This window comes from Haemaphysalis longicornis, unplaced genomic scaffold, assembly GCF_048455015.1.
Source record: "Haemaphysalis longicornis isolate Haplotype H1 unplaced genomic scaffold, Haemaphysalis longicornis Haplotype H1 scaffold_1, whole genome shotgun sequence".
Classification (NCBI taxonomy): Eukaryota; Metazoa; Arthropoda; class Arachnida; order Ixodida; family Ixodidae; genus Haemaphysalis; species Haemaphysalis longicornis.
In genome coordinates, this window is record NW_027526203.1 from 463,731,651 (window position 1) to 463,757,136 (window position 25,486).

Consider the following 25,486-nt stretch of genomic DNA (forward strand, 5'->3'; position numbering starts at 1 on the left):
ATGGAACACTTTTAGTAAAACTCAACTCGAGAATTGCCGGCACGCTATCACACTTGCAGGGGAGAGGAGGGGAGTTGATTGATTGATTGTAGGGTTTAACGCGCCGACGCAACGCAGGCGATGAGGCGCGCCGTAGTGGAGGGCTCCGGGTCAATTTTGACCACCTGGGGATCTTTAACGTGCGCCGAAATCTCGAACACACGGGCGTTTTTGCTTTTCGCCTCCATCAGAAAAGCGGCCGCCGCGGCCGGGAATCGAACCCGCGACCTCGTGCTCAGCAGCGCAACGCCTTAGCCACTGAGCCACCGCGGCGGGTTAGAGTAGGGGAGTTAATGGGCACCTCGAGTGCAAAGACAAAGATAGGCGCGAGAGATTCGGCATTGTTAGCTGTCACACCCTTTAATCATGACGCCGAACCCTACGCGGCCCTGTAAGTTGAAGCGTAATCCCTTGCTTTAGCGCCGCTTCATTTCAGTGGTTCTACTCTTCAGTAAACGGCTAGATCACAATTTTCCTAGGAATTTAAAGAACCCGACACCTTTGTAAGACGTATCAACCCAATTCTTTGAAAAGAATTCTCGGGTTTCCCGAAGGCCGTCCAATACCAGTGAACTGAAGAGGCCCAGCAGCGAGACTTTGCTAGAATAAAAAAAAAATGTCCGATGCCCTTAAGTCTGTACAAATAGTGCTGTGAATGCGAAAGCATTACGGCTTACCCAGGCTCGCTATGGGTTCACAAGGGGCACGCGCGCTCATTGCGCGTTTATTAATTAGACAACACGTGGACTGTGTTAGTCATTCGATGTGGACAACGCCATGTGCGTTGCTTCGCGAGGCGTACAGTGCTTCCGCATTAATAGAAGCGCCCTAAGCTGCCCTGGTAGTTGACGTTCGGCGCATTACCAACGTCCTTGATTTCCGCCGACCCTTTTGGATGAAGGAAATAGTGACCTGGTATCCCTTTCAACGGGGCAGTATCGCTAGTTATTACTAGCAATACTGAGTTATTGTGAGTGAAGTGCGCGGGATGCTGACTCACCCAGTGCCACGACGTTAAAAGTGCATGTGGAGTTTGTTCCCAGCTCCACATCGACGGCCTTGCAGACGATGTTGAACGTTCCGTAGAGGGTCACCTCCCAAGCGCTGCAGTCAACCACAGCATTGGTGCCGTTGAACGCCGCAAATGTCGGGGCTTCGACAGCGACAGGAAAGCTGGCATTGCTGCCACCGACGACCACCACTTCATCCCGGCAGCCTTGCGACAGTTGCGGATCCACCAGTTCTGCAGAAAGCATGCGGCTTGTAATTATGACAGTACATAACTGATGGTACAAAATTTCGCAGCTGTTTTTTGCCTTTATTTTCTACTTTTTCTAATCGTATATATTACCCTCCGGTAATAAATACCTCTCAGTTCATAGCGATCGCCTTTCCTTGATAGTTATCCCGTCTTGGGAAAGTTCATTCCTCATTGGCAATGAAACGGCGCGCTAAACTGCTAGTGAATTCGCTTAATCCGCGTATCGCGCTACTGTTCACGTTTACGTTATTCGCCATGTACACTATTCCAAAATGTCAACTTACTGACGCACTGCACGTTGTCCGTCTCGTTCCAGCTCCCGTCATCAAGGCACACAATTTCGTTTAGATACCGCTGGCTCCGTGGGATTACAAAACCCTCGTTACAGACGTGCACACAAGTGGTGCCGTGGGGCCTGTTGCCGACCGCATTGGCACTCTCGGAGCAACCGAGAAGAGAGTCCTTTAGGAGCCGTGGCGTTTCACAACCAGTTTCTGAAATCAACGGGAAAATTATGTCATTTCTCTTTCATTTCTCTTCGTCCATACGAGTCAAACATTGTTCTTCAATGTACGTCTATAACGCCTCATTACAAAAGGATCAAAGAGGTTAGTTACCTTCCCGCCATACCCCTTCTCACTACCGTCAACCTCCCCCAACCTCCCTCTCACTCTCCCTGTCTCTCTCCCTTTCTCCCTCTCCCTCCCCCCTCTCGTGGATAATTGGCGCCTTTTAGTTCACTCTTTGAACGTCTTGTCATACGTAAATACAGAGGTGAGCTTGTCTGCGGAATGCCCCCAGTGATTACCTTAGCGTTGAGTTGTTCATTACAAGCTTTTTTGTGGAATGCCCACACCGGCAGCAATGAGCTCTCTCACAATTAGGCGAGAAAAGGTGCATGGAAACCCAAAACACCTTAAACATGACAAAGTTGCAAGTTCGTGAAAGGAAAGGGCATATTACCAGGCGACCTTGTGCATTGGAATGCACTAGCCTTTACGAACAGAACCTCGCACACAAGACACAAACGTGCGGATAGACAGTTGGGTTACTCGAAACTACGAAATGGCAGCTCATTTAGCTGTGGAATTGTTTGCCTACCCTGCTGTCTGAAAGCAAAACAAAAAATTCGCGCATTGTATTAACTTAGAACATTCATCTACTCCTGAAATGGGTGTGGATTGAGGGCACGAAATACTACGGTGTCGACAAGAAGAAGAAAAAGAAAATGCTCAGTTTTTGGCTGAACATGCACAAAACCGAAATGTTATGAATCTTTTAACTCGGAAGCAAAATCGAGAAGCCAATTTCATGGCTTTCGGCTTCACGCTAGGGCGTCTCAAGGCATTCAAGCTGCAAAGCATTCAAAAGTGAGCCTGTGCGCCTTATGGTCAATAAAAACGAAAGCTCACACCATAAACAGGCCATTGAAGCTACCAATTTCTTGCGATCAAAGCATTCCCATGAAGAAAAAACGCGTGAAGTTTAGCGCAAACCACGCTTAATTGTGCTAGGTAACTAGGTAAAACGTGAATACGGGTGCGACTACTGGAGAACCTGAAGATGCCCTGAAGGCGCTTCTCAAGTAGAACGAAGCTCAGTTTGGAGTTCAGTTAGAGTTTTTCATTAAGAGAATTTGCCCTGCGGGGCAAGATTGCAAACAGATATAAACGCAGGCCGGCTTCAGCGATCTATGTCGGCAAGGATTGCGGGATCTACGCAACCGAAGATCAAGATTCCTTTACACCGTGATATGGAGACCCAGTGATCTCAAATAAGGACGTCTAGCATGCCATAGTGTCTGGCAGAATCGCGTAGGGGATTAGTAGTCTGCGACAGTAGTCTATGCGAACTGCTCCCGTTCAAAAACTGTGAAAGTTACTGACTGATTACGGGGTTTAACGCGCCGACGCTTCACAGGCGATGAGGCACGCCGTAGCGTGGAGCTCCGGATTAATTTTGACCACCTGGGAATTGTTAACGTGCGCCGATATCTCCAACACGCGGGCGTTTCCGCTTTTCGCCTCCATCATAAAAGCGTCAGTCATGGCCGGGGACCGAACCCGCGTCCAACGTTACCGTAGGGGTAACTTATCCATGCCTGTTCTCTTCGAATCACCAGCATAGTAGAGCGCGGTCGCAACAGGTGAACCGTACGTCGCCACTGTAATTGTCACGGCTGCCATTCACCCGTTACTTAAAATTCACACCGAATAAGTTATGAAGGAGCATTGCGCGTCCTCGGTTCGCACTTACTTTTACAAACGAGGTCATCTCTCTGGTTCCAGGAACCGTCCTCGGAGCACGTGAAGCGATTGAAGGACTCCTGGTCGAAAGGAATGGCGAACCCTTCTTCACAAACGTGCGAGCACTGCGTGCCAAGTGGCCGCTTTCCCAAGATGTTGACCTCCGACGAACAGTTAAGAGAAGAGTGCGCAACCTGCCGTGGCTCTGCACACCCGCTTTCTGGGAAAAGAAATTGCGGACATACGATCAGGTGATTGATTGATTGCAGGGTTTAACGCGCCGACGCAACGCAGGCGATGAGGGGCGCCGTAGTGGAGGGCTCCGGATTAATTTTGTCCACCTGGGGATCTTTAACGTGAACCGAAATCTCGTACACGCGGGCGTTTTTGCTTTTCGCCTACATCAGAGACGCGGCCGCCGCGGCCGGGAATCGAACTCGCGACCTTGTGCTCAGCAGCGCAACGCTTTAGCCACTGAGCCACCGCGGTGGGTCATACGATCAGGTAATTCAAACAAAGGCTGTGGAGGAGTGGGGATCAAGTTAAATAAATTTAAGCCTGTATTCGAACTGTTTTAAGCATAGAATTTTTTGTAGATGTAGGGCGTCATGCCAGTTCGTTTACATAATTCCAAAGAATGCTTTATGCATCAGTCTTTGGTATGGCGGCAAACAGAAATTTATCCGGAAAATTACTGTCCGCGACCAGACTCTCGGTAGAACTTCACATGGCGTTTTTTTTTTTTTTTTGTTCAAACATTTCTACGTATACATTCCACGATTTTCGGTGCATCTTTTCAGTGGGTTGCTATGTCACCGGAACAGGCGGCTGTTTTGCTTGACGATAACGAGATGTCGCTACATAACTTTGCGGTTGGCTGGTCAAAAATAAAGGAACACTATTTTAACTTATTCCAAAGTTGGAGTACCAAGCGGCCCACGTGAAATGTTTTAATGTACGAGCTAGCAGAGAGCTGTATAAAGCGAGTCCATAGAGCTATCCCAAAGTGGAATCGGACGTGCAAGGGGTCCCGATGCGATGGTACGGGGGGGACGTTGCGTTGATGTGTCGCGTCCAAACACCGCGCTGGCTATCCTATTACCCGAACTTACCTTAGAGCTAGCCGAGACCACATCGTTCATTTGAGTTTCAAAGAACCAGCGGGGCTATTTTATGTCAAGCATTCGATTGTAGGTTCGATCGCGCGAGGCTACACAGGTAATGTTGCGCGCCATAGTGGAGGGGTCCGGGTTAATTTTGACCACCTGGGGATCTTTAACATGCGCCGAAATCTCGTACACACGGGCGTTTTTGCTTTTCGCCCCCTTCAGAAAAGCGGCCGCCGTGGCCGGGAATCGAGCCCGTGTCCTCGTTCTCAACAGCGCAACACCTTAGCCACTGAGCCACCGCGGCGGGTATGCCAAGTATATCAATTTATACAGTTGTATCGAAACAGTACAGGCCCCCCGGCCCCGAAGAATGGATGGGGGGGGGTGTCACTGCTGCCACTGATGTAGATGTTAAAATAGACCACAGGAGTCAACCTTCGGGCAAAATTTGGGCTCAAACAACCGAGTTAAGGCGAAAGATCAGCTGACAGGTTCAAGCTTATACTCAGGAGCGAGTTGTTTGGGGAAAAATGTTAAGGCTCCGAAAGGGAGGCGGCTAGTAGCAATTGTTTGAACAATAACAATTCGAAAAAAAATTGTATTTGTATGTTTCGGCACGCTTTACGAAAATTTTAGCAGGCGACAACGTTTTCAGGTCACATGACACCCGTACAATTGTAATTACAAGCTTAGACCCCTAATGTCACTAGCTTCCACCTTTATCAGCATTCGACGCCAGATTATTTTTTTTCCTTCCGTTTAATTATAAACTATTGTCAAGCTCTTGACTATCAACGCGTATGCACCGGCGAGCATGCGCTTAAGTAATTTTAGTTTGAGAAGCGGAGGTAAGATCGAAGAAGATATCACAGAAATAATCAATCCCACACATTTGCGAAAGCATTTCATCGATGAATTTCCCAGTAATTTCGGCCAACTTTTTTTCCAAACCAGACTTACCAGCACAATGTAGACCCTGGGTTTGGTTCCAGGTGCCATCATGAAGACAAATAAAAAGATTTAGATGAGCATGGTCTCGAGCAAGCGCATATCCCTCTCCGCAGACGTGAGAACACACAGTTCCCGTGGGCCATCTATTTAAGTTGTTAACGGTTCCGGAACAGTTAACCATAGAGTATTGCAGCGATGAAGGGTCTTCGCAGCCACTTTCTGTTGGACAAGAAAAAGGTAGCCCGACAAACACTTTTGGAAAGGTGAACTCAAGCTACGGCAAAACAAACAGAAAAATAAGGTGCCGCCGCCATGGGTGCTGACAACTTTTGTTTCAACAAGTGTGGGGGGTGGAGGCGGCGTTAATTTTGACTGCGATTTCGAATAAGATAGAAGGCAGACGAAGATGCATTACATTTAAATGTTGATAAATATAAAATCTTGATATGCCCACGCAACTGTCTTCCGAATCATCTCGAAACGCCACTTGAACCCCCGCTAACGCATTACTCCTGTAGGAGGATCGATGAATCCACTTCTCCGAATCTGTACATCTTTAACGGCGGTTATCGATTTCATTTTCTGCACCTATTCATTCGAATGTTTTGCGTCTTTATCATATTGGATGTACTGGCTGCTTCACTGTGGTTTACGTATTTCATAGTTACCCTTTTCGCCATTTTGGCCACTATGGGCCACGCTTTTTATGTACAGGTCCCTAAACACTTTAGCCACAAATTACGGTTACCCATAATTCATAACCTCTCCTCAAAACATTTTACTTCGAGCGCCTCTAACTTTGAACTACTCTTAGAAAGCTTCGGTCTAATGCGCCGCTGTGACCTTCCGAAGGAACCTGGTTGCAGTCTTTTCCACTCCAAGTTCTTACAATTTTCTAGCGAGCGTTTCCAGAAGAAACAAGAGCCTTCTATTCTCGAGCTTACTTCTGCAGTGAAGTTCCTAGGTCTGGTTCCAGGTGCCATCTACGCGGCACACGCACCGTTTGAACACAACTTCGTTTCTTTCGAAGACGTATCCGTCGTTGCATTCGTACGAGCACAATGTTCAAGGCGGCAATTTTCCTAGACTGGTTGGCCCGTCGGAACAGGTCATCACTGAATGCGCCACTTCCGAAGGTCTAATACAGCCAGTTTTTGTGAAACGACAAGCACGTGGCACACACGATGCTCGAGATACGATACGATGCTGGAGATTCGAAACTCCTTCCAACAAAGTTTTGGCTACTGAAAAGCTCTCGCTTTTATTCGCCAACAATTTCGGGTGGCATTACGCATAGTGAACTACACTCACCTTGACAGTTTAATTGCTCAGTCAAACTCCAAGTCCCGTCTTCACGGCAGAAGAACGGGTTTAATGCTTTTTGAATTCCGGGGATAGCAAATCCATCGTGGCAAATATATCGGCACAGAGTGCCGACCGACCATTTCCCATTGTCACTTGTGCCATTGGAACACTCGAGCCGAGAATTGGACACGTCTTCCGGACTTTCGCAAGTCACTCCTGTGTCGGAATAACAATAAAAATTTCTAACGCGAAACGTTTATTTCAAGGTAGAGAATAATGGATAGAAAGCCTTTTTTGTCTTCAAACAAATTTTGCAGCGAACTCACTGCGACAGTGTGGTTTTGCAGTCTGATTCCAAGTTCCATCTTCGCGGCAAACGAACGGGCCCAATACGCTTTGCCCCTGTTCCGTGGCGGTAAAACCTTCGGGGCAAGTATATCGGCACAGCGTGCCGACCGACCAGCCGCCACTGCCTCTGGTGCCATCGGAACACTCAAGCAGGGAATCGGGCACATCTTGTAAGCTTTTGCAAGTTACTCCTGCATGGGAATAACAATAATAAAATTTAAAGCTCTTCAACTACTGTGAAGATGGCACATCAGCGAAGCTGTATTGGTGGATAACTATATTGAGTTTTGTATGACGGCTTAGTGTATTGATCGAATAAAAAAATATACACGTAACTTTCCTATAAAAAATGAATTCTCAATTTGTCTTTGGAAAAGTTTCGATAAAACATGAATTACAGCCGTTTTCTGCAACCGTACTCCCCCCGTGGACGGCCACGTATTGACAGCAGATGAGAACTTGTACAACTTCACTGTGAACTAATTAAAACAAGTAATCAAACTCGGCGTAATGTCAGTCATCCTAGCAGCCAATGTAAGTATAATTTTTTTTCAAAATACCTACATAAGATTGAGAGTTACAGTGCATATTACACTAGCTCTGGGGAGAGCGCGTGCAATTATTCGTCGGCGTGGCCCGATAGACACGCAATTTAGGCCAGAATAGCCTTTTTTTCTGACGATGTTTGAAAGCGAAGCCCTCTCGTGGTCGATTGCTTGGTTGGTCGATCGTACACTGCGACTATGCGCTACTCTGGAGGTATGCACCCTTTTCTAGTACAGCAACTCTCGGGTGTGCACTCCGTAAGCCTAACGTTTGGGTTTGAGGTCTGCGGCGCGAATCGGTACCTTCTGCTTGGCGTGAGTACTTTTTACAGTTGGTACCGGTTCTGGCTGTTAAACCTCAAAATGTGACGTTACGTTAGGGCTAGCGTCCTAAACCTTAAAATGCGACGTTAGCACGAACGTCCTGCAGCTGATAGCCTTACGGCATGCAGAGCAACGTCATTCTCATCGTACGTCGAGCTGTGAGTAACGGCTGTCTTAGTTCACCTGAGAACATGACGTTAGGAATACCATATACGTCACGCCGTCGCACGTCTGCGCCACCTCCTCCTCCCTCTGCTGCACATTAGCCTAGCGGAGCTGTCGCCAAGCTTTGCAGGGAAGAGTTTAGATTTTTATACACTTCTACCACGAGCATCATCGTCAAGAAAGTTTGTGCCGTGCGTTTTCGCGTACGAACATAAGTGAGACGCTGAAAGCTTCACTTTCAAAATAAATATTACTGCTAGACGTTCCCGGCGCTAAGATTACGAAGAATAGTGAGGCAGCTTTGTCGTTACACGGCAGACATCAACACAAATACGTATTGTTGGCACTCGCGTGCCTGCGCGAGCGTGCCCACGTAACAGCGTGCCCACGTAACAGCGTGCCCACGTAACAGCGTGCCCTTTCGCCGGCGTGTCGGCAATTCAAGTGCGGTAATGGCATGCCGACGATTCCAAACACGCAGGCAGCTGTCGCGTGCTTGCTTGAATTGCAGGTTTCGGCAATACTTAGTGCGCTGAAACATCTGTTCACAGAAAGAATAACTCACTGCGACAATGCGGCTGTGCCGTCTGATTCCAAGTGCCATCTCCGCGACAGATAAACGGGTTCATGCCGTTTTGGCCTTCAGGAGCAAATCCTGCGTTGCAAGTGTATCGACACAACGTGCCGACTGACCAGTTCCCATCGTCGTTGGTGCCGTTAGAGCACTGCAGTAAAGAACCTGCCACTGGTTGAGGGCTCTGGCAAGTCACAGCTGCGGTAAGTTAAAAAAAAGACTATATAAATACACGAAGGTGTGGTGCAACCGACTACAAACGGTCGCAAGCACAGAGCCTTTGTTTTGATATCATAACACAGATTATTCAACTTCTCACCGGTGCAATGGAATTGTGTACTCTGGTTCCAAGTGCCGTCCTCACGACAGCTCATGGCTAGCGGGTTTTGAGGTGATGCAGATCCTTCGTTGCAAGTGTACTGACACAGCGTGCCTACTGACCACCGTCCGTCGTCGTTGGTGCCATTAGAGCACTCCAGCATGGAATTGGGCACCTCTCGAGGGCTCTCACAAGTCACTCCTGTGCAACAGCAAACAATTAAAATTTTTAGCGCGCCGTGATAAGTACAGAGAAAGGAGACCCAGTCCCTTGTTTTATGTGCGTGAACGCATTTCTAAGCGTACACTCACTTTCACAGTGTAGTTCCGCCGTCTGGTTCCATGTGCCGTCCTCCTGACAAACAAACCGATCAGGAGGCTGAGGGCTCGGAGCGAGCGCGAACCCTGGGGCACAGACGACCTTGCAGACTGCGCCTGCGATGTATTGCCGCATTACAGTAAGTTCTGGCTGATCCGCCATGAAGCACTGGAGCGTACCTGCGGGCCAGTTGCCGAGATGGTTGGCGTCGCTCGAACATTCGAGCGCAGAGTCGAGCACCGGGACGGGGTTTCCGCATCCGCTTCCTGAAACGAAATTCGTTTCAGGAGATAGTAAAGAATGCCTCCAAATAATTTGAATCCTGCACAAGCAGGAATCATTTGAACCCAACTTTGCTGATTTTATTCGTTTATCTACGGAATGGTGACACTAAGAATAAATTAAGTTAAATATGTATTGATATTATCGGAAGTGTCGCATGATTGACTGCAATGGGGAGAAACTTCGGGAGACTAAGTCAATTTTTCGCGAACAATATGTGGTGGAGTCTACGCGGGTCATTCGCAGTCTCCGGACTGGTTGCATTATCTTGAAGCATGTGTGTCCACCTAACTTCAATAGTATGGGTCAGTGAACGCACTGTTATTTTAGTTAACTAAGGTATAAGCTTGGGCGTGCTGGCACAACATTCTTGGAACAGCGCAAAAGGGACGTGGAGGAGACGTAGACGGCAAACTGAAGCTTGCTCGGCCACTAAAAGGGAGACTAGTAGCCCAGCAGCTTTGATTTCTGCTTCAGAAACAGAACTTCAGACAGGCATAAGCGTTTTGTTTTCCTGGCCTGTGCTCTTCAATGCATGCGCCGTGGTATTGACGGCAGCACATGTATACGTGCTGCGATATTCTAATAATAGGTGTTGCAGAGCAACCCCACACACGGCTTCTTCCCAGTACAACCCACCATTAAAATACGCTCAACCGGCGACACAGAAAGGAGCGCACATGCATTTTGACGCTCGCGTGAACAAAATGCGTGCATATACTTACTGACACACTGTGGTTGTTCTTGATGGTCCCAGCTCCCGCCGCGGAGACAGGTGACAGGAACCAGAGATAACTGGTTGGCCGGAACCTCGTAGCCCTCATCGCATAGGTATCTGCAGGTGGTACGGACTGGCCACCGGCCCAGGCTGTTCGGAATACCCGAACACTGGAGCGCGGACTGGAGCACGGGCGGCAGGCTTTCGCAGCCGCTCTCTGAAACGTCACACACCCCAAACGTACCGCAATTGTAAGCCGTTGTATAGGATAGGCCTTCCACAGCTAAAGACAAGTGCGGCCCTCCGGTAAAAGCTAACGTCGTATCGGCTGCGCTGTAGGGGGGAAAATGCATAGGTCAATGTGCTTTTAAGGCTCACACCGGAGGAAAGAAAGGTAGCACCACGTACGCCTTCGAAAGCTTTATTTTGCAGGTGCACGGCAGATTAATCTGAATAATATTTCATCAATGACATCTAGGGACAGCCGTAGAGCACCTCAAAAGCATCGACAAACAGAAGACAACCACTATGCGGCAAGAGCACACAACGAATGTTGCCACTATTTGCGCGCCCGCTGCATTAGTTGGCGCTTTGTTGACGCGCCCCCAACTTTTCATTTGTTGCTTCTCCCCGATGTTCGTGTTACCCCTTGCCGCCTTACCTGCACCTTCCTTTCCCCCCTCCGATACTCCAGCATTCCGTTCCCGTTTCCGCCAAACCCTCAGGGGTGCGGGAAGCGTACATTCACGGAAGCTCGATGCTCGTCGAACATACGATTATTTACACCTTAGGGCATCGAGATGGGAGAACAGGTAAACAATCCATTGCTGCTGCTTGGGACTTGCAGTACATTAGGCGCCTTGGTAAAATTCGAGAACTACAAGAATGCCTCCTTTACGAGTCTCTTCCATACAGACGAGAGTAGGTGTGAAAGTTGCATGCGCTCTCTTCGCACAGTCGGCAGAAGCGATTTACCAGCGGTACGAGTGCCGACAGAAATGGCCCGTTGAGCCACCTTAGGGAGCATACTTATGTTCTAAACAGGCACTCAGCGTCCGTGTGTTCTATTGGGGCCGAAAGAATATATGTTCGCTTGGTTTCAATGGACTCGAATCGCCAGTGCCTGCCCGGGGAAGGAGTCCGCTGCCGCTGCACCAGCCCACACACGTATGGCTAAGAGGTTCTCGACGAGCGACAATGACCTGATCCAGTTTGCGTCAATTGATGCAGGCTGGAAAATGGAAAATTTAGCAAAGAGAGACTGGAGTCTCTGTTGACTACATTTTCCATCGTTACGTCGGCTGTCCTAAGGGACCGTACAACGGTGTAGCGCCACCTTGCGCCTTTCCGCGGTTATTGGCACCACATTCACCGAAACCAAGCACAGGCTAGCTACTAACAGAACAGCAAAAAAAAAACCTTGGAATGACTATGAGAAACAAAAGAATGCAATGGAAACGAGGGCGACGAAACGCAGGTACTGGTGAACAAAAAAATTACACCATCTCCCCGAAGGGAACTATGTGGTGATGCAAAGCATGGGGGTTCCGTGTAGGTTCCACACCGGAGCAGAACCGGCGCAGGCGATGTCTCGGAGCAGACTGAACGCCGCGCAGCGCGCGCACCTGCTTTTATACAGCTGGAGGAGAGAAGAATGGAGGAGAGACGCGCATGCGCAGTGGGGGTGTGGACGGCGCAACAAGGGAGGGACATAGCCCCGACCATGAGATGGCTCCTGGAGCGACAGTGTTGCCGGTGTCTTCCTGGGCCGGCACGAGACGAGCACGCTTCCCCTTTAAGGGCTTCTGGAGCGAGTGTTGCCGGTGTCTTCCTGAGCCGGCACGAGACGAGCCGAGCGGCGAGGAGGAGAGCGGCGTTATCACAGCTGGCGGGGAGAGGGGGACGCGGAGGAGAGGTGCGGACGCCGGACGCCGAGGGACGGCGGAGGGTCGACTAAGAGATGCTTTGCATCTAAAAAAAGGTGGGACAGGCGCCCAATGCCGCTGTTAACCCGAGTAAGTGTGACCACAGACTGTTCGAACGGTGGGCAAGGGTCGTGCGCAAAACGCGGTGTTGCGGGCTCCTAAAACCGGAGCAAGGCGTGCGCATCAAGCCGAGCTACATGCTCGTGAGGGAGAGGGTTGAGATTCTCACGTCCACCCGAAGATCCACTAATGGATGTTCCATAAGCTTTTGCGGCGCCTTTTAACAACCTCGCAATGCTGGACAGTACACGATTGGGGCATGTCAGCTTTCCCTTCGCAAGAAGGGCATTGATATGGGCAAACACAGTGATAACTAGGCGACGAACAATATCTTGCCACTATCGCAGCGCGCTAGCGCGGGGAGTAAGCTTCGAATTCGCGGATATCATGATTAATATCGTGGCGTTGCTGAATACAGTGAATGAATAACGAAAGGACAAGCATCCGTTGTAATGAGAAAAGGAAGACGAAGATCGGCTCAACCGGCTGGTTGTTCTTGCTGCTCTGGAGTTATTCTTCGTTTTGTACTTTTTCCACTTTGCTGTGACTGAAATCCTTCGCGCTGCCTTCTTACAAGCACCTAGCGACTTCACAAGGGCGGACGCGCCGTGTCAAACGGCTTCAGCGAAGCTGCGTGCGGACCCTGCAGCTCAGCAATGTGCCGTCACCGCCTGCGCTTCATGCTGCCATAACGGACGGAACCAACCAGGGCCTGGCCGCTCCAAGCGGACCCTACCAAGGTACTCCTGCAGTTTCGCATGAATCGACTCCCGATGATAACCTGGAAAGCCCGTCAGCTCCTAAAAAGCGTGCTACTGACCAAGAGACCGCAGATCGGAACGTTTGCACTGACGCTACTGACATGGAAGTAAACCAAGGCGATTTTACCCTTCTCACAAGAAAAAGCGAGCCGCCGGGATTCCCGTTGTCTTTGAACCAACTGAAGGTTGTAGTTTGTGGAAACTCAACCCCAACGTACTGGCGTCAGAAGTCGTGGCGACGGCACAAGAAAAAGTTTTAACACATCGCCTGACCAAGGATGGTAGGCTTATTGTGACCGTGTCGTCCCTAGCCGCAGCGAACCGACTTCTACATGTCTCCATCCTTGCTGGTGTACCAGTCGAAGTGCGCGTGCCACGATCGTACATGGCAACGTATGGGAAAATCCTAGGTGTGCCCCTTGAGTACACTGATGAGGCACTAGGGAATTACCTTAGAGACCAAGGAGTTCTATGCCCGTCGGCAAGTCACCTACATACGAGATGAAAATCAAGTCATTGCTGAGACCCGCCGACGCTCAGTCATCTTGGAGTTCAAGCCAGGTTCACCTCTGCCAGCTCGGGTGTTTCTTGGCTTCAACAGCTTCCCCGTAGAAGAGTATTGATTGTAGGGTTTAACGCGCCGAAGCAACGCAGGCGATGAGGCGCGCCGTAGTGGAGGGCTCCGGATTAATTTTGACCACCTGGGGATCTTTAACGTGCGCCGAAATCCCCGAAGAAGAGTACATTGGATCTGCTACACAGTGCTTCAAGTGCCAGAAACACGGCCACATCGCCAGGAACTGCAGGAACTTGTAGGAACTTGCATATTTTGCAGGAACTTCGCTGCAAAATATGCTCTGGGGACCACCCACACAAGGACTGTACCTCGCGCAATCAACCCCGATGCGCAAACTGTGGCGGCCCGCATCCCACTTCGTATGGAGCTTGCCCGAAGAAAAAGGCAGCTACTCTTGCACGCAGTATCGAGCAAGTACAAGGGAAAGCTCCTTCCCGACGTGAGCCACCATCAAACCCAGAAGTTGTGTTTTCACCTGCGATTGTGCCTTCAAATGACCCTCCGCTTCAGGGTGAAGCTCCCACAAGCAAGTCCTACGCGCAGGCCACACGGGATCATCAAACAACCACAATTAATCAAGCCACACCTGATGTACGCTCACAGGACGCAGACTCCCCCTCAACTCGACGTCCCCGTAGGGAACGTGGACAGATGGCAGCTCAGGCCACGCAGCCTGACATTACTGGCATACTCATCCCCATGCTTTTTGCGGCAATCAGGGCACTGCTGCGCGCCAACCCTCCTATGGCCATATCCCTGAGGTAGAAGCGGTACTGTCTTTGGAACATTTCGTGGCCTCCACATCATCAGCTTCGCGGCATCGTTCTGGAGCCCAACAAAGTTGATGGCATCGGAGACCCACCGCCTGAAACCGCTTATTAACGCAAGTCTCAAAAGTTGTACAATTTTCCAATGGAATGCACTTGGCCTACGCTCGAAATTAGCTGATTTTCGCCAGCTTGTGCGGACATATCAATTTCCGTTGATTATTATATCTGAATGTCGAGTTGAAGAACATTTTAAGTTAAAGAATTATCAATTGCTTCATTCGCAGCGCTTAAACGGCCCAAGTCGACTTTCTATTGCCGCCCGTCATGATGTGCCAGTAGCAAGCGTTGCTGTCCCTGCTCATGAATCCGAAGAATACGTCTGTGCGAAAACCAGAATTGGTACCCAGTGCTTCACTTTAATTGTTGCTTACATAGAGCCAAGCAACCGCTTTGACGCCTCGCGGCTAGAAAATATTACTGGCACGTCCCCGCCTTATCTAATTTGCGGTGACTTTAATGCGCACCATGAGATCTGGGGCAGCGCACATACAAATTCCCGGGGAGCGCGGCTAGCCGAGCTGCTGATCAAGTACTCTGTTCAGCCTCTTAATGACGGCAGCATCACCTACATGAGAAACGAGAAAGTGAGCAGCTGCATTGACGTCCCTTATTTCAAGCAGCTGGGCTGCAAAATTCTTCTGGTGCACAGACCTGGAAACAAGGGGAAGCGACCACTACCCCGTTTTGCTTTCTTACCTTGACAAAGATGCGCTCTGAGAAGGAGCGAAGGTCAAGTGCACAAACTGGGAGGCCTATGAAGAGAGCGTGGGTCATAGCATTACAGCATCAACTAGCGATGACGACATAATTCCTATAATTGCTCGCTGCCTGCCGGAATCATCGCGTGTTATGAAAAGGCCTACAAATGTCAGAAATGATGAGGAGTATGAGAGGCTACGAGCCATTCGCAGGCGTGCAGAGCGTAAGGCTCGACGTACCAAAACTTTGGAAGACATGCAGCACGCACGTAGGGCGCAGAGACACGTCAGGCGCCATTTAGAGAAGTTAAACAGGCAGCGATGGCAAGAGTTTTGCGCGAAATTGGATGTTCGCAAGCCTTTTTCGCACATCTGGCGTGTAGTAAAGGGCATGCGTAACAACATCTCGCAACTACGCCCATTCAGCGCGCTGTCATTGCATGAGAATATTTCTCAGAGAGACACCGCTGAAGAATATTACAAGCTGCTGTCCGCCACCACAACCGCAAGGACGCGCCTACAGTTCAATTATTCCCGTTCCCCTCCAGCTGCTGTGCCTGCGTAAGATCACCCATTCTCGATACAAGAACTTAATGCGGCTATTTCCGATGTCAAAAAACGCTCTTCTCCTGGTTACGATGAAATTACTTACGAGGCTATTTCGCACTTATCACACCACTCTCGCTTGCGTCTCTTGGAGTACTATAACGCTACGTGGCTGCATGAAATCGTTCCTCCTGATTGGAGGCTAGCGAAGATTACTTCCGTTCTGAAGCCTGGAAAGCCACCGACACGCTATGACTCTTCTCGACCGATTGCCCTACTCAGTTGCATTGGAAAATTAATGGAAAAAAATGATATTCAAAAGGATGAATTGATATGTCGAAACCAGGAAACTTTACCCCCCTGAAATGAACGGCTTTCGACAGAATCGATCGGCCATTGACAACATAATTGCACTCGTATCATCTTTAGAAGAACTAAATTCTGGCCATATCCCAACGGCAGTGTTTTTAGACACCAAGTCAGCATTTGACTCGGTCTACCATGATGCTATCCTAGCATCTCTTATTGCACTCGGCTTAGGAGGGAGGCTATATGCATGGATTGCGAACTATCTCGACGGACGGAAGCTTTTCATGTGCACAGAAGAAGACCCCACACCATGCTACGACTTAAATAGAGGCGTCCCTCAAGGAGCAGTTTTAAGCCCGCTGCTGTTTAATCTTACGCTTATTCACCTTAAACGCGTTCTTCCCCGGGGTGTCAAAGTCACACTCTACGCGGATGATATCTGTGTTTGGAGTGCTTCAAGATCGCGTCGGATCACACAGCAGAAGCTGCAGAAGGCTCTTTCAAGAATAGCGGCATACCTATCGCCGAGAGGACTCCATCTTTCCTCCGAAATAAGTGTCGCAATGGCGTTCACCCGCAAGAGAATGGACCGATACCCTCTAATCCTCAGTGGCCGGCCTCTGCATTACGTACGCACCCAAAGATACCTTGGAATTGTCAGACAGAAACCTCTCCTGGTCCCCAGAAGTAAAAAGATTACGCACGCGAATTTTAGCAGCATCCCAAATTATTGGATATCTTTGTGGCACTCGCTGGGGCAGTGATTGTCGCTCTGCGGTGCTCCTCTTCAAGGCATATGTTGATAGTAACTTGCGCTATAGCCTTCCCGTCCTGCAGACACTGTCCCCGACAAGCAGAAAACAGCTGGAAGCGGCAAGGAACAACTGTCTGAGGAAGTGCCTTGGTCTCCCTACAGGCTCGTCATGTTCTAGGACTCTTGCAGAAGCTGGCTGCCTGCCCATGGATGTGTTGCGGCTTCAAGAGACGCTACGAAATTAATTGAGGTACAGACTACATGCCACAACCCATTTCCTGGCTCGCAGTGCGGATCAAGACGCTTCCAGCTTTGGACGAACAATAAGGACAATTGATGCTTCCGTGCCAAATCAAGCACCGCAGACCATGCCACTGGGTTTTCCGCCATGGACTGTCACCTGTTACCATAAAACATTCTATACCTGGAATTGATTCAAAAAAGCGCATCTCCCAAACTGTCCAACTTCAGCTTACACTTGCCCATACTCACAAATTTTACTCCGCAACGACCCATATTTTTACAGATGGATCGGCAACATCTAAGCGCAGTTCTTCAGGAGTTTTTATTCCGTCAGCTAACAAATCACTGTCATGCCGGCTTGAGCGAGCGACTTCGTCCACGCTAGCTGAACTTTATGGAATTAAAGAAGCCATCCAGTACATACTTCCTCAGCCACCGACACACTGGACCATATTCACAGACTCGAAAGCCGCCCTACAAAGCCTCCGACGTTGCTAGCTGCTTCAGCATCCACGACCACATCCAGCGCGAAGTAAAATACCTGCACCATCTCGTTTACGCTGTTGGCCATCGCGTAACCCTTCAGTGGCTCCCTGGACACTGGTGTCCTAGGAAATCAGAAAGCAGATAAGGCTGCACGCAGAGGCCTAGAAATGAAAAACAAAAGAAAGATTTTCTTTATAAAAAATGATGCCTCAACCATGACCAAGGCCCTAGCTCTAGCAGAAAGAAACCGCTTATGGACCCTTCCGGAACATCATGATTTTCTGTACTCAATTGACCCACGGATAAGACTGAGGCTGCCAGAACGGCTACCTCGCCGGCGAGAAACACTGTTTCATAGACTGCGACTTAATGTGGCGTTCACTAGTGCCTGCTTACATCGCATAGGCCAAAGTACAAGCCCACATTGCGACAACTGTGGCGCCCCCGAAACCGTCGAGCATGTCCTGCTAGAGTGCTCCGCCTACACTGACGCAAGGAGTCGGTTAGAGCAAAGGATCACATGTCTTCACCCTGGACCAATTACGCTGAGCCTGCTACTTGGACCATGGCATTCTCCGTCATCTCAACGGAAAGTCCTGGATCCGTTATTTGGGCATCTTGAAGATATTGGCGTCACCGAGACTTTATATTCCCCCTTAAGCGGTCAGTCTATGCTACGCCACATGTCCCTTTATATGACCCTCTCTTTCTTTTTCCTCTTTCACCTACTACTCTTTTTACTACTCATCTGTCTTTTCCCCGTTCCCCTTCCTGCAGAGTAGCATGTCGACGTACGCATGTTGGAAAACCTCTCTGCCTTTCCTTCTGCCTCTCTCTATCTCTCTCTCTCTCTCTCTCTCCGTTGTAATGAGAGCCCTTAGTCTGGAAAGCCCTAAAAAGCCCTTAATAGCAGCGCATGGGAGGCGCTTTCACGCCCAATGCATAGCGCGATGTGTATCGGTTTCTGTTCCCACCGTTGTTGGCGTTTCTCTTGACGACGTTGTTCGTGGCACATGTATGCAATAACACGACGCCTGCAAAAAAAAAAAAAAAAAGAGCACGCAAACTGTTCTTGACGTTCTGCACGTACCACCTTGCAAAACACTGGACTGGAATTACAGTATGCGTTTATCATTGCAAACGAAACAATTTTAATTTCTACGTGATGTGTAAGATTTTTTTTTAATTTTGTGTATATGTTTACGCTATTCTTGTTTCCTTTGCAAAACCGGAGTGATTGCACGGTAATTTTATTTTAATTCTGTTACGCAAGAAAAGTGTGGATCTCTCTTCAGTTATATACCTGTAGTATATAATATTTCTGTCGTTTATTACGCTAAAGGCACATTCCCACTGGTGATCTGCCTCGTCGACCGCCGGCGCGCGTCGCGCGATGAGGCCATGAGGCGGTGTTCGCACTTGCGATGAGAGATGATGCGACTGCGTTCAGCGCAGCTGCTTCCCGACTTGTACGACCTCGTTGGTGCGCCAACCATTCGCAGTCAAAGAAAATGATGTTACGCGATAAAAGCAGGTAGAAATCAAACTAAAACACATGCTACTAACCTGGAACAATGCCGGAAGCATTTGCGGGTTGCGGGAGGAGCAGAAAATAACGAACTCAAGAAGGCTCTTTTCAACATATTATTGCACGAAGAAATGCACACGCTTGCTTTCACGCCACAACACCCGCATCACGGCCCACAAATTTCGCTTCTTTTCACAGGCGCAAAGTTCTGACGCCTCCGAACTGTACGCGTATTTACCAGTCGCCGCTAGAAGCACGAAGAGGCTGCAAGTCAACCTACCGTCTCGCTGTCCACCTAGCTCTATACTATGATTACTTACACTGATGAGTCCCACGCTATTCGTTGATTGGTGCACGTGTTCGCTGAAGCCACTGACCAAAGAACCGAAGCGCACGGGAATTTGCTTGCCGGCCCGACCCGGCGGGTACAGCGATAGCGGGCCAAGCGCTGGCCGAGCGAGCCCAGCGGCGGTGGCGGCGGCGGCTCGCCTTCGCCCGCCCGCAGCCGGCATTACCGGATGTAAAGAAACGTTTTGTTCCGGCTACGTCAGCCTACTCCGCGTCCATGATTGGCTATCCGGTTTTGCGGGGCCGTCGCGCGACGAGGGAATTCGGACTGAGAGCGATCTGCTCTGCCGTCGAAAAGCGACGAAAAGCGACGAAAAGCTACGAAAAGCGACGAAAAGCGACGAAAAGCGACGAAAAGCGACGAAAAGCGACGAAAAGCGACGAAAAGCGACGAAAAGCGACGAAAAGCGACGAAAAGCGACGAAAAGCGACGAAAAGCGACGAAAAGCGACGAAAAGCGACGAAAAGCGACGAAAAGCGACGAAAAGCGACGGCCGGCTCATCGCTTTGCGACGTCGCGTTTCGTCGCGCGACGAGGTGAATCGCCAGTGGGAATGTGCCTTAAAAGTGTATGCATAATTGTATTTATTGAGGCATGTATAGTTGGATCTGTTCCTGTCGCTTGCGCTGTCAGGTGCTCAGGTGACTATTGTAGTGTCCTTTTGCCTCAGCACCTTGGCAATTTCTGGTTGTCAAAAGTTCAAGAAAGAAAGGAAAAAAGAAACAAAGAATCAGAGTGGCCAATGATAAATCCATGTTATCAGTAGTGGTCTTCTGCCAGAGAGCCGCAGATTGTTTTGTGCTCGCTTATCCAGTGCCGCTCGTTTTGATGCGGAGTGTTGCGACCGGGAAAGCCCAACGTATCCGCCCTCCCCAACCGGGAGGGCGGATACGGGGCCTCTGTGTCCTTGAGAAGCGTTGAATCCTGCCTTGTCGGCAACCGCCGAAGTTTGAAACGCGCCGAAAGAGAGGCACCAGAGACCCAGGCTTGTGGAGACGTGAAAGCACGAGACGTGTCGGAGCCGATCTCCGTCGCCTCCGACATACGTTTGCTAGCGTGGTGTGAAGAGCGGCCAGCCGCTGTTGCAGCCGTGAAGAAGTCCAGAAGCCGTAGGCTAACGTAACGGAGGTGAGCCGAAGCCAAAGAACAATGCCCTGACGGGCGAGGTAACTGTACAGGACTCGAGCAGAGTGACAGCAATGATTCTCTGCTCAAACAGGAATGAGTTATACGCATCGAGCTTCGCGATCGCTGCGCCGCCTGTCGCCGCTTCTCCGCGGCGTTTACGGGATTTGCCCTGCGCGGCTGATAGGGGCTCGTGCAGTGTTTCAGTTCTGCTTCGCTTCTTTTCGCATTTCCGCGCCCTATAAAACTTGTTATGGGGACGTCTATAAGCAAAGAGTACGTTTAGGTCACTTAAACAGCAGGTGGGTCTTCGTGGAGTACTCGAACGCCAACAAGAGCTACCCGGGGACGCGGTTCTGTGCGCTTCGTCGCCGCTCTTCCGGGCGTCGGCGACGGCAGCAGCATATCACCACTGTCACCTCCGAATAAGTCACGCACAAGTAATTTCTACTGTCGCCTTGCTTAGACCTGATACTGGCACAGTGAGAAGTTGGTTTTGTTTTGCTGCGCCGATAACGAATGCGGCTTCGTTTCGAATATACACTTCCCAGAAATATGTTTCGCGGATGTGATTACCCTATCCCGGACAATAACTAATGCCTTTTATATGAATAGAAGCCATGCGAAATTGTTAAGTATATTACAAGGCAGTACTTAGTTAAATATGTGCCTACTCATGCCTTATAGCAAGAACCAAGGAAAGTTAATGAAACCACGGAAAAATAAATGCTGTGCAAGTCGAAAAGAAACAGAATAGCTCTAACGTGAATGAAAAAAAAAAACTGAGTGCTGCTTCTGATATGCTGTTCGTCGAAACTCAAGCCAGATAGGACTCACCAGACCAACTATAGACGCGAAATGCACTGCTGTTTCGCGAGACATGGTCTGGGGGAGGATAGGGGAACGCTGTACGTGTACGAATTCGGAGCGAAATGAAGAGCAATGAACATTTTCGTAATCACACACACACAAATCTCGCGTTCACTTTCTTTTGTTTTTCGACTTCGGCGAACAACTGATCGTTAGACAGACGCATTTTTGAAAGTATACAGAGTAGGCAGTTTACAAGAGATGAAAGTTGTCATTGGAAGAGGGTGGTATCTGATAAGGCCCTCTGATTTGAGTTTGTGCTTTATTCTCCAGGCTCCCTGCGCCATATGACGATTTTTCGATGAAGCGTTCACTCGCGCACGCAGATTATATTCTAAGCCCGTCTCCACGCCGCTTGCGGAGGATATATGCAGCAGATGAATGTTTACTAGCGCTAACCTCACAAGACGACCCTTTATCGTGCGCTGATCCCCAAATATAATTCTGAATTATCCATCGTGATTTCGTTGAACCTTCGCTAAATTAAGACACACTGGCTCGTAAATGGTGGTGATCGATATATGAAGTATGGTATTGGCAAACGTAACTGGCGTGCTTTCAGGTACGAGTGCTCCGCTAGAATATGTAAGTGCACAAAACCGATTTACATCGTAGTGTAGAGCCGTAGCATGAACATCTGAGGAAACGCTGGTTAGGGAGACACTGTTAGTAAATTTCAGGGCAGTGTAACTACAACCAGCAGCTCCACGCATACGCCGGTTCCGCGACTCTGGCCTGTGAAACACATTTGGCGCTTGTGCAGGCCGAATACACCACACTAAAACCTCATCAGAAACATTTACACTATCGGAAACACGCCCCATTTGCGAACAGAGTGACTGCTCCACATAGGCAGATTTCCAACGCCCACGAACGGTAAATCTCAGTCGTAAACATGCCGCAAAAGCAGCGGCGACGGTGCGGACCGGGACGGAGATCGAAACGGGCCGCTAGGGTGATTTCAGTGGCACCCCTACAGGCAGCGCTCGAGGCGTATAGCGCTTGAGGAGCTCGTATTTATACCCAAAAGCGCCAACGGTCAAAACAGCGCTCCCTCTAGATTGCACACGCGTCACGAACGTCACATACGCACACCACACACTTTCCAGAGTTCGTGAGCAGTCGGTAGTAGCGCCGCACGCCGAGTCCGAGAGAGGGGAGAGAGGAGTTCGCCGCTGCGGATACGGGGCCTCTGTGTCCTTGGGACGCGTTGAAGCCTGCCTTGTCGGCAACCGCCGAAGTTTGAAACGCGCCGAAAAATAGGCGCCAGAGACCCAGGCTTGTTGAGACGTGAAAGCACGAGTCACCGACACGGGGGAGGGGGGGCGGCTTGAAAGGCGCACGTGGTGGAGGCTTCGCCGCACAGCCGAGGAGTGTTGAAACAAAGCCCAACGGTGGGCTCAATCGTAACAGGAGGCACTGGTGGTGACATTCCCTGGCCGAGATGCTTTCATCGGGTGATGTGCGGACCATCGACGTAATGAAGGAAGTAACATCGATAAATCTAACACCGAATAAGAAATTTTTCAAGTTATTTGAAAGCTAGCGTGTCTGTGCGTCTGCTCGGCTTCGCCCTTGCATTTTTCTTTTCTCCTCGTGGGCTGAACTCTATGAAGGAGCGAAGTGGTCCTTCCTCGGTACGTAAGAAGCAGGCTGCGACGACGACACGTACCCAACCACAGCTCCCATGTTTTACAGCATTCATCTTGCATGGCCATCCAACCAAAGCATCCGTTGAGGACGGTTGGCTAATCGACTGTTATTAAAGTCTTTCTATGTCTGGCTGATGGTGTGTGTAGCGTCGAAAACGCACTGCACGAAAGCCAACTTTCTCTCACGATGAGTACGATCGTGGGTGAAGTGAAAGAAAAAAACGCTTGCCGTGGCCGGAATCGAACCGGGGTTCCTCGCGTTATGAAGCCGACGTCTATCCAATTGTGCCATTCTGACACGGTCGAAGCAGTTTGGATTTGGAGAGGAGTGCAAAATTAGACAAAAAAATCCTGCACGCCCCCCGTTTAACGACGACCATAGCCAAATGCGAAGCTTTCTTTCTGCTAAATGAATTGGCGAAAGGTCAAAATCAAAGCCCCTGCGATCAAGAGTCCCATGTGCGTGCGAGTCAAAGTCAAAGCTCAAAGAGTCAAAGTGCAAACCGTCTGCGAGTCAAATTCCAAGCATTGAGCATGAGTAAAGGCAGAAAACATCACAGCACAAGACGGGATGTTTCGCTAAATTTGGCGCCTCTTTCCTAAATGTCGGATGGAAAGTGCTCTGACGTAACAAATCTCTCTCCGTGCTCCGAAGCAAATATGGTGATTGTACAGCGGTATCGTGAGGACGTAACACGTAGTGCCGCACCGATACCGGCGAAACAGCAGTAGCAGTGTGCCAACAAATGCAGGCATGGGTGTGTTCGCGCGTGTGCGCATGCGCGTGCGTGCGTATGCGTCGCTTAAAGAAAATCAGTTTGCAGCGTCATTTAAGAAATGAAGATACGTAGAAGAAAAAACTGAGGCATGTCCGTGAGTTTTCCTGTCACAGAGCTAGCTATTTCATATAGCCAGGCTATATCAAACGTAATATATTCAGCAAATAACTGGCACTGATACAACATTGCCTTGGCTTACCATTAAACTTACTTTTTCAGATATGTCCGCCTGTGGCGTATTACTTTCCACTTTTAAAATACGGCCAACTGTGAGCTAATAGAGACACCTTTTCTTTCCTGACCAGCTCTTTCTGGTAAGCCACATCAAGAAGGCGCTGTATCTTTGCACTTCGGAAGATAGCCGGGACTACGGCTGTCCGGATCACCACCACCTGATCCTGAATGAAGTCTTTCTCTCCCTCCCCACTCTCTCCCCTCTCCCCCTCTATATATATCTCTTCTCGTTGGACTCGGTGAAAATTGTGAGCCGCCGCACTCGCTGTTTGTGCAGTCGCAGTTATACCTGTTGCTTCCGTTGGAAGTAGATAAATAAATGAATTTATTGGGTCTTCGCGGCGTCATGATCTCTTATCTACAGGTCTGCTTTCACTGCGCATTTCTCTAGCGGCGTACCCCGCGGCATAAACTTCGCGCACAAAGAGAACAAAACCAGAAGGTCTAAGAATATGCAAGTACAGTCTAACCCGGTTATAGCGAACTGTAATATGCACCGCGATTAGTTCGATATATCTAATACAGTAATCCCTCGTTATAGCGAAGTCAGCGGGACGGCGAAAAATATCTTTATAAACGATATTTCGATATAAGCGACCACTCGGGAAAAGCTAAAGTAGTTCAACTTTAATTGCGCCGCAACTATGAAGAGTCAAAGCACGATGTATTCAGCGAAGCGAAACGTTATTCAGGTGCAAACAAGGCAGTGAGCTTTGGCTGGTTCATGTTCTTGCAGGGCGCGAGGAATCCCTTCTACAATTTGACCAAGCAGTGACTGGCATCCGAACGCCTCGCAGACTGCAGAGCGAATGAAGAGGAGTAGGCAGTGGCCACTTTTATAGGGGAACGCTACGGTGCGGGCGTCACGGAACGCTCCGAGAGTCTTGCGCTGCAAAGCGTCGCAAATTCCGTAGCTCGAGTCAGAGGTTGTTTTTGTTGAGCTGAAAAAAAAAAAACGATTAACCGCTCATTGTGGGTACGCAGCGCAATCGTGAAAACTTATCGGTTTTGGGCATTTTTTTTCGCGAAGTATGCAGCCGTGGAATTTGCAAACAAGAGTTCTTCGGCGCCCCGCTGTCGACGGCACTGCTAATTCTGTGCTTCGAGGGTCAGTGTTCGCGCACCGTCACGTCCACGCCATCGACTAATGCCTAAGAACAAAATTCAATCACCCTACCGCGCATTTGGACCGTTTGTCTAAAGTCAGATGGCGCGAAGCGAGCATGAATGGCTCGAGAAAATCGCCATGTTGACCA

At 49.5% G+C, this 25,486-nt stretch overlaps 1 protein-coding gene across 4 annotated transcripts in view; it reads right to left on the minus strand.

Moving 5' to 3' along the window:
* LOC144156175 (sushi, von Willebrand factor type A, EGF and pentraxin domain-containing protein 1-like) overlaps positions 1–25,486 on the minus strand; it is a 112,384-nt gene that overhangs the window by 61,821 nt on the left and 25,077 nt on the right. For 3 of the 4 annotated variants that reach the window (XM_077688036.1, XM_077688033.1, XM_077688035.1), the window contains exons 10-20: positions 10,512–10,721; positions 9,684–9,770; positions 9,498–9,620; positions 9,187–9,387; positions 8,859–9,065; positions 7,238–7,450; positions 6,918–7,127; positions 5,616–5,825; positions 3,557–3,766; positions 1,585–1,794; positions 1,040–1,282 (exon numbers count right to left, since the gene is read on the minus strand). In XM_077688036.1, coding sequence (XP_077544162.1) covers positions 1,040–1,282; positions 1,585–1,794; positions 3,557–3,766; positions 5,616–5,825; positions 6,918–7,127; positions 7,238–7,450; positions 8,859–9,065; positions 9,187–9,387; positions 9,498–9,620; positions 9,684–9,770; positions 10,512–10,721 — 2,124 coding nt within the window. The remainder of the gene's footprint in view (positions 1–1,039; positions 1,283–1,584; positions 1,795–3,556; positions 3,767–5,615; positions 5,826–6,917; positions 7,128–7,237; positions 7,451–8,858; positions 9,066–9,186; positions 9,388–9,497; positions 9,621–9,683; positions 9,771–10,511; positions 10,722–25,486) is intronic. The other variant, XM_077688034.1, reaches the window with a different exon arrangement.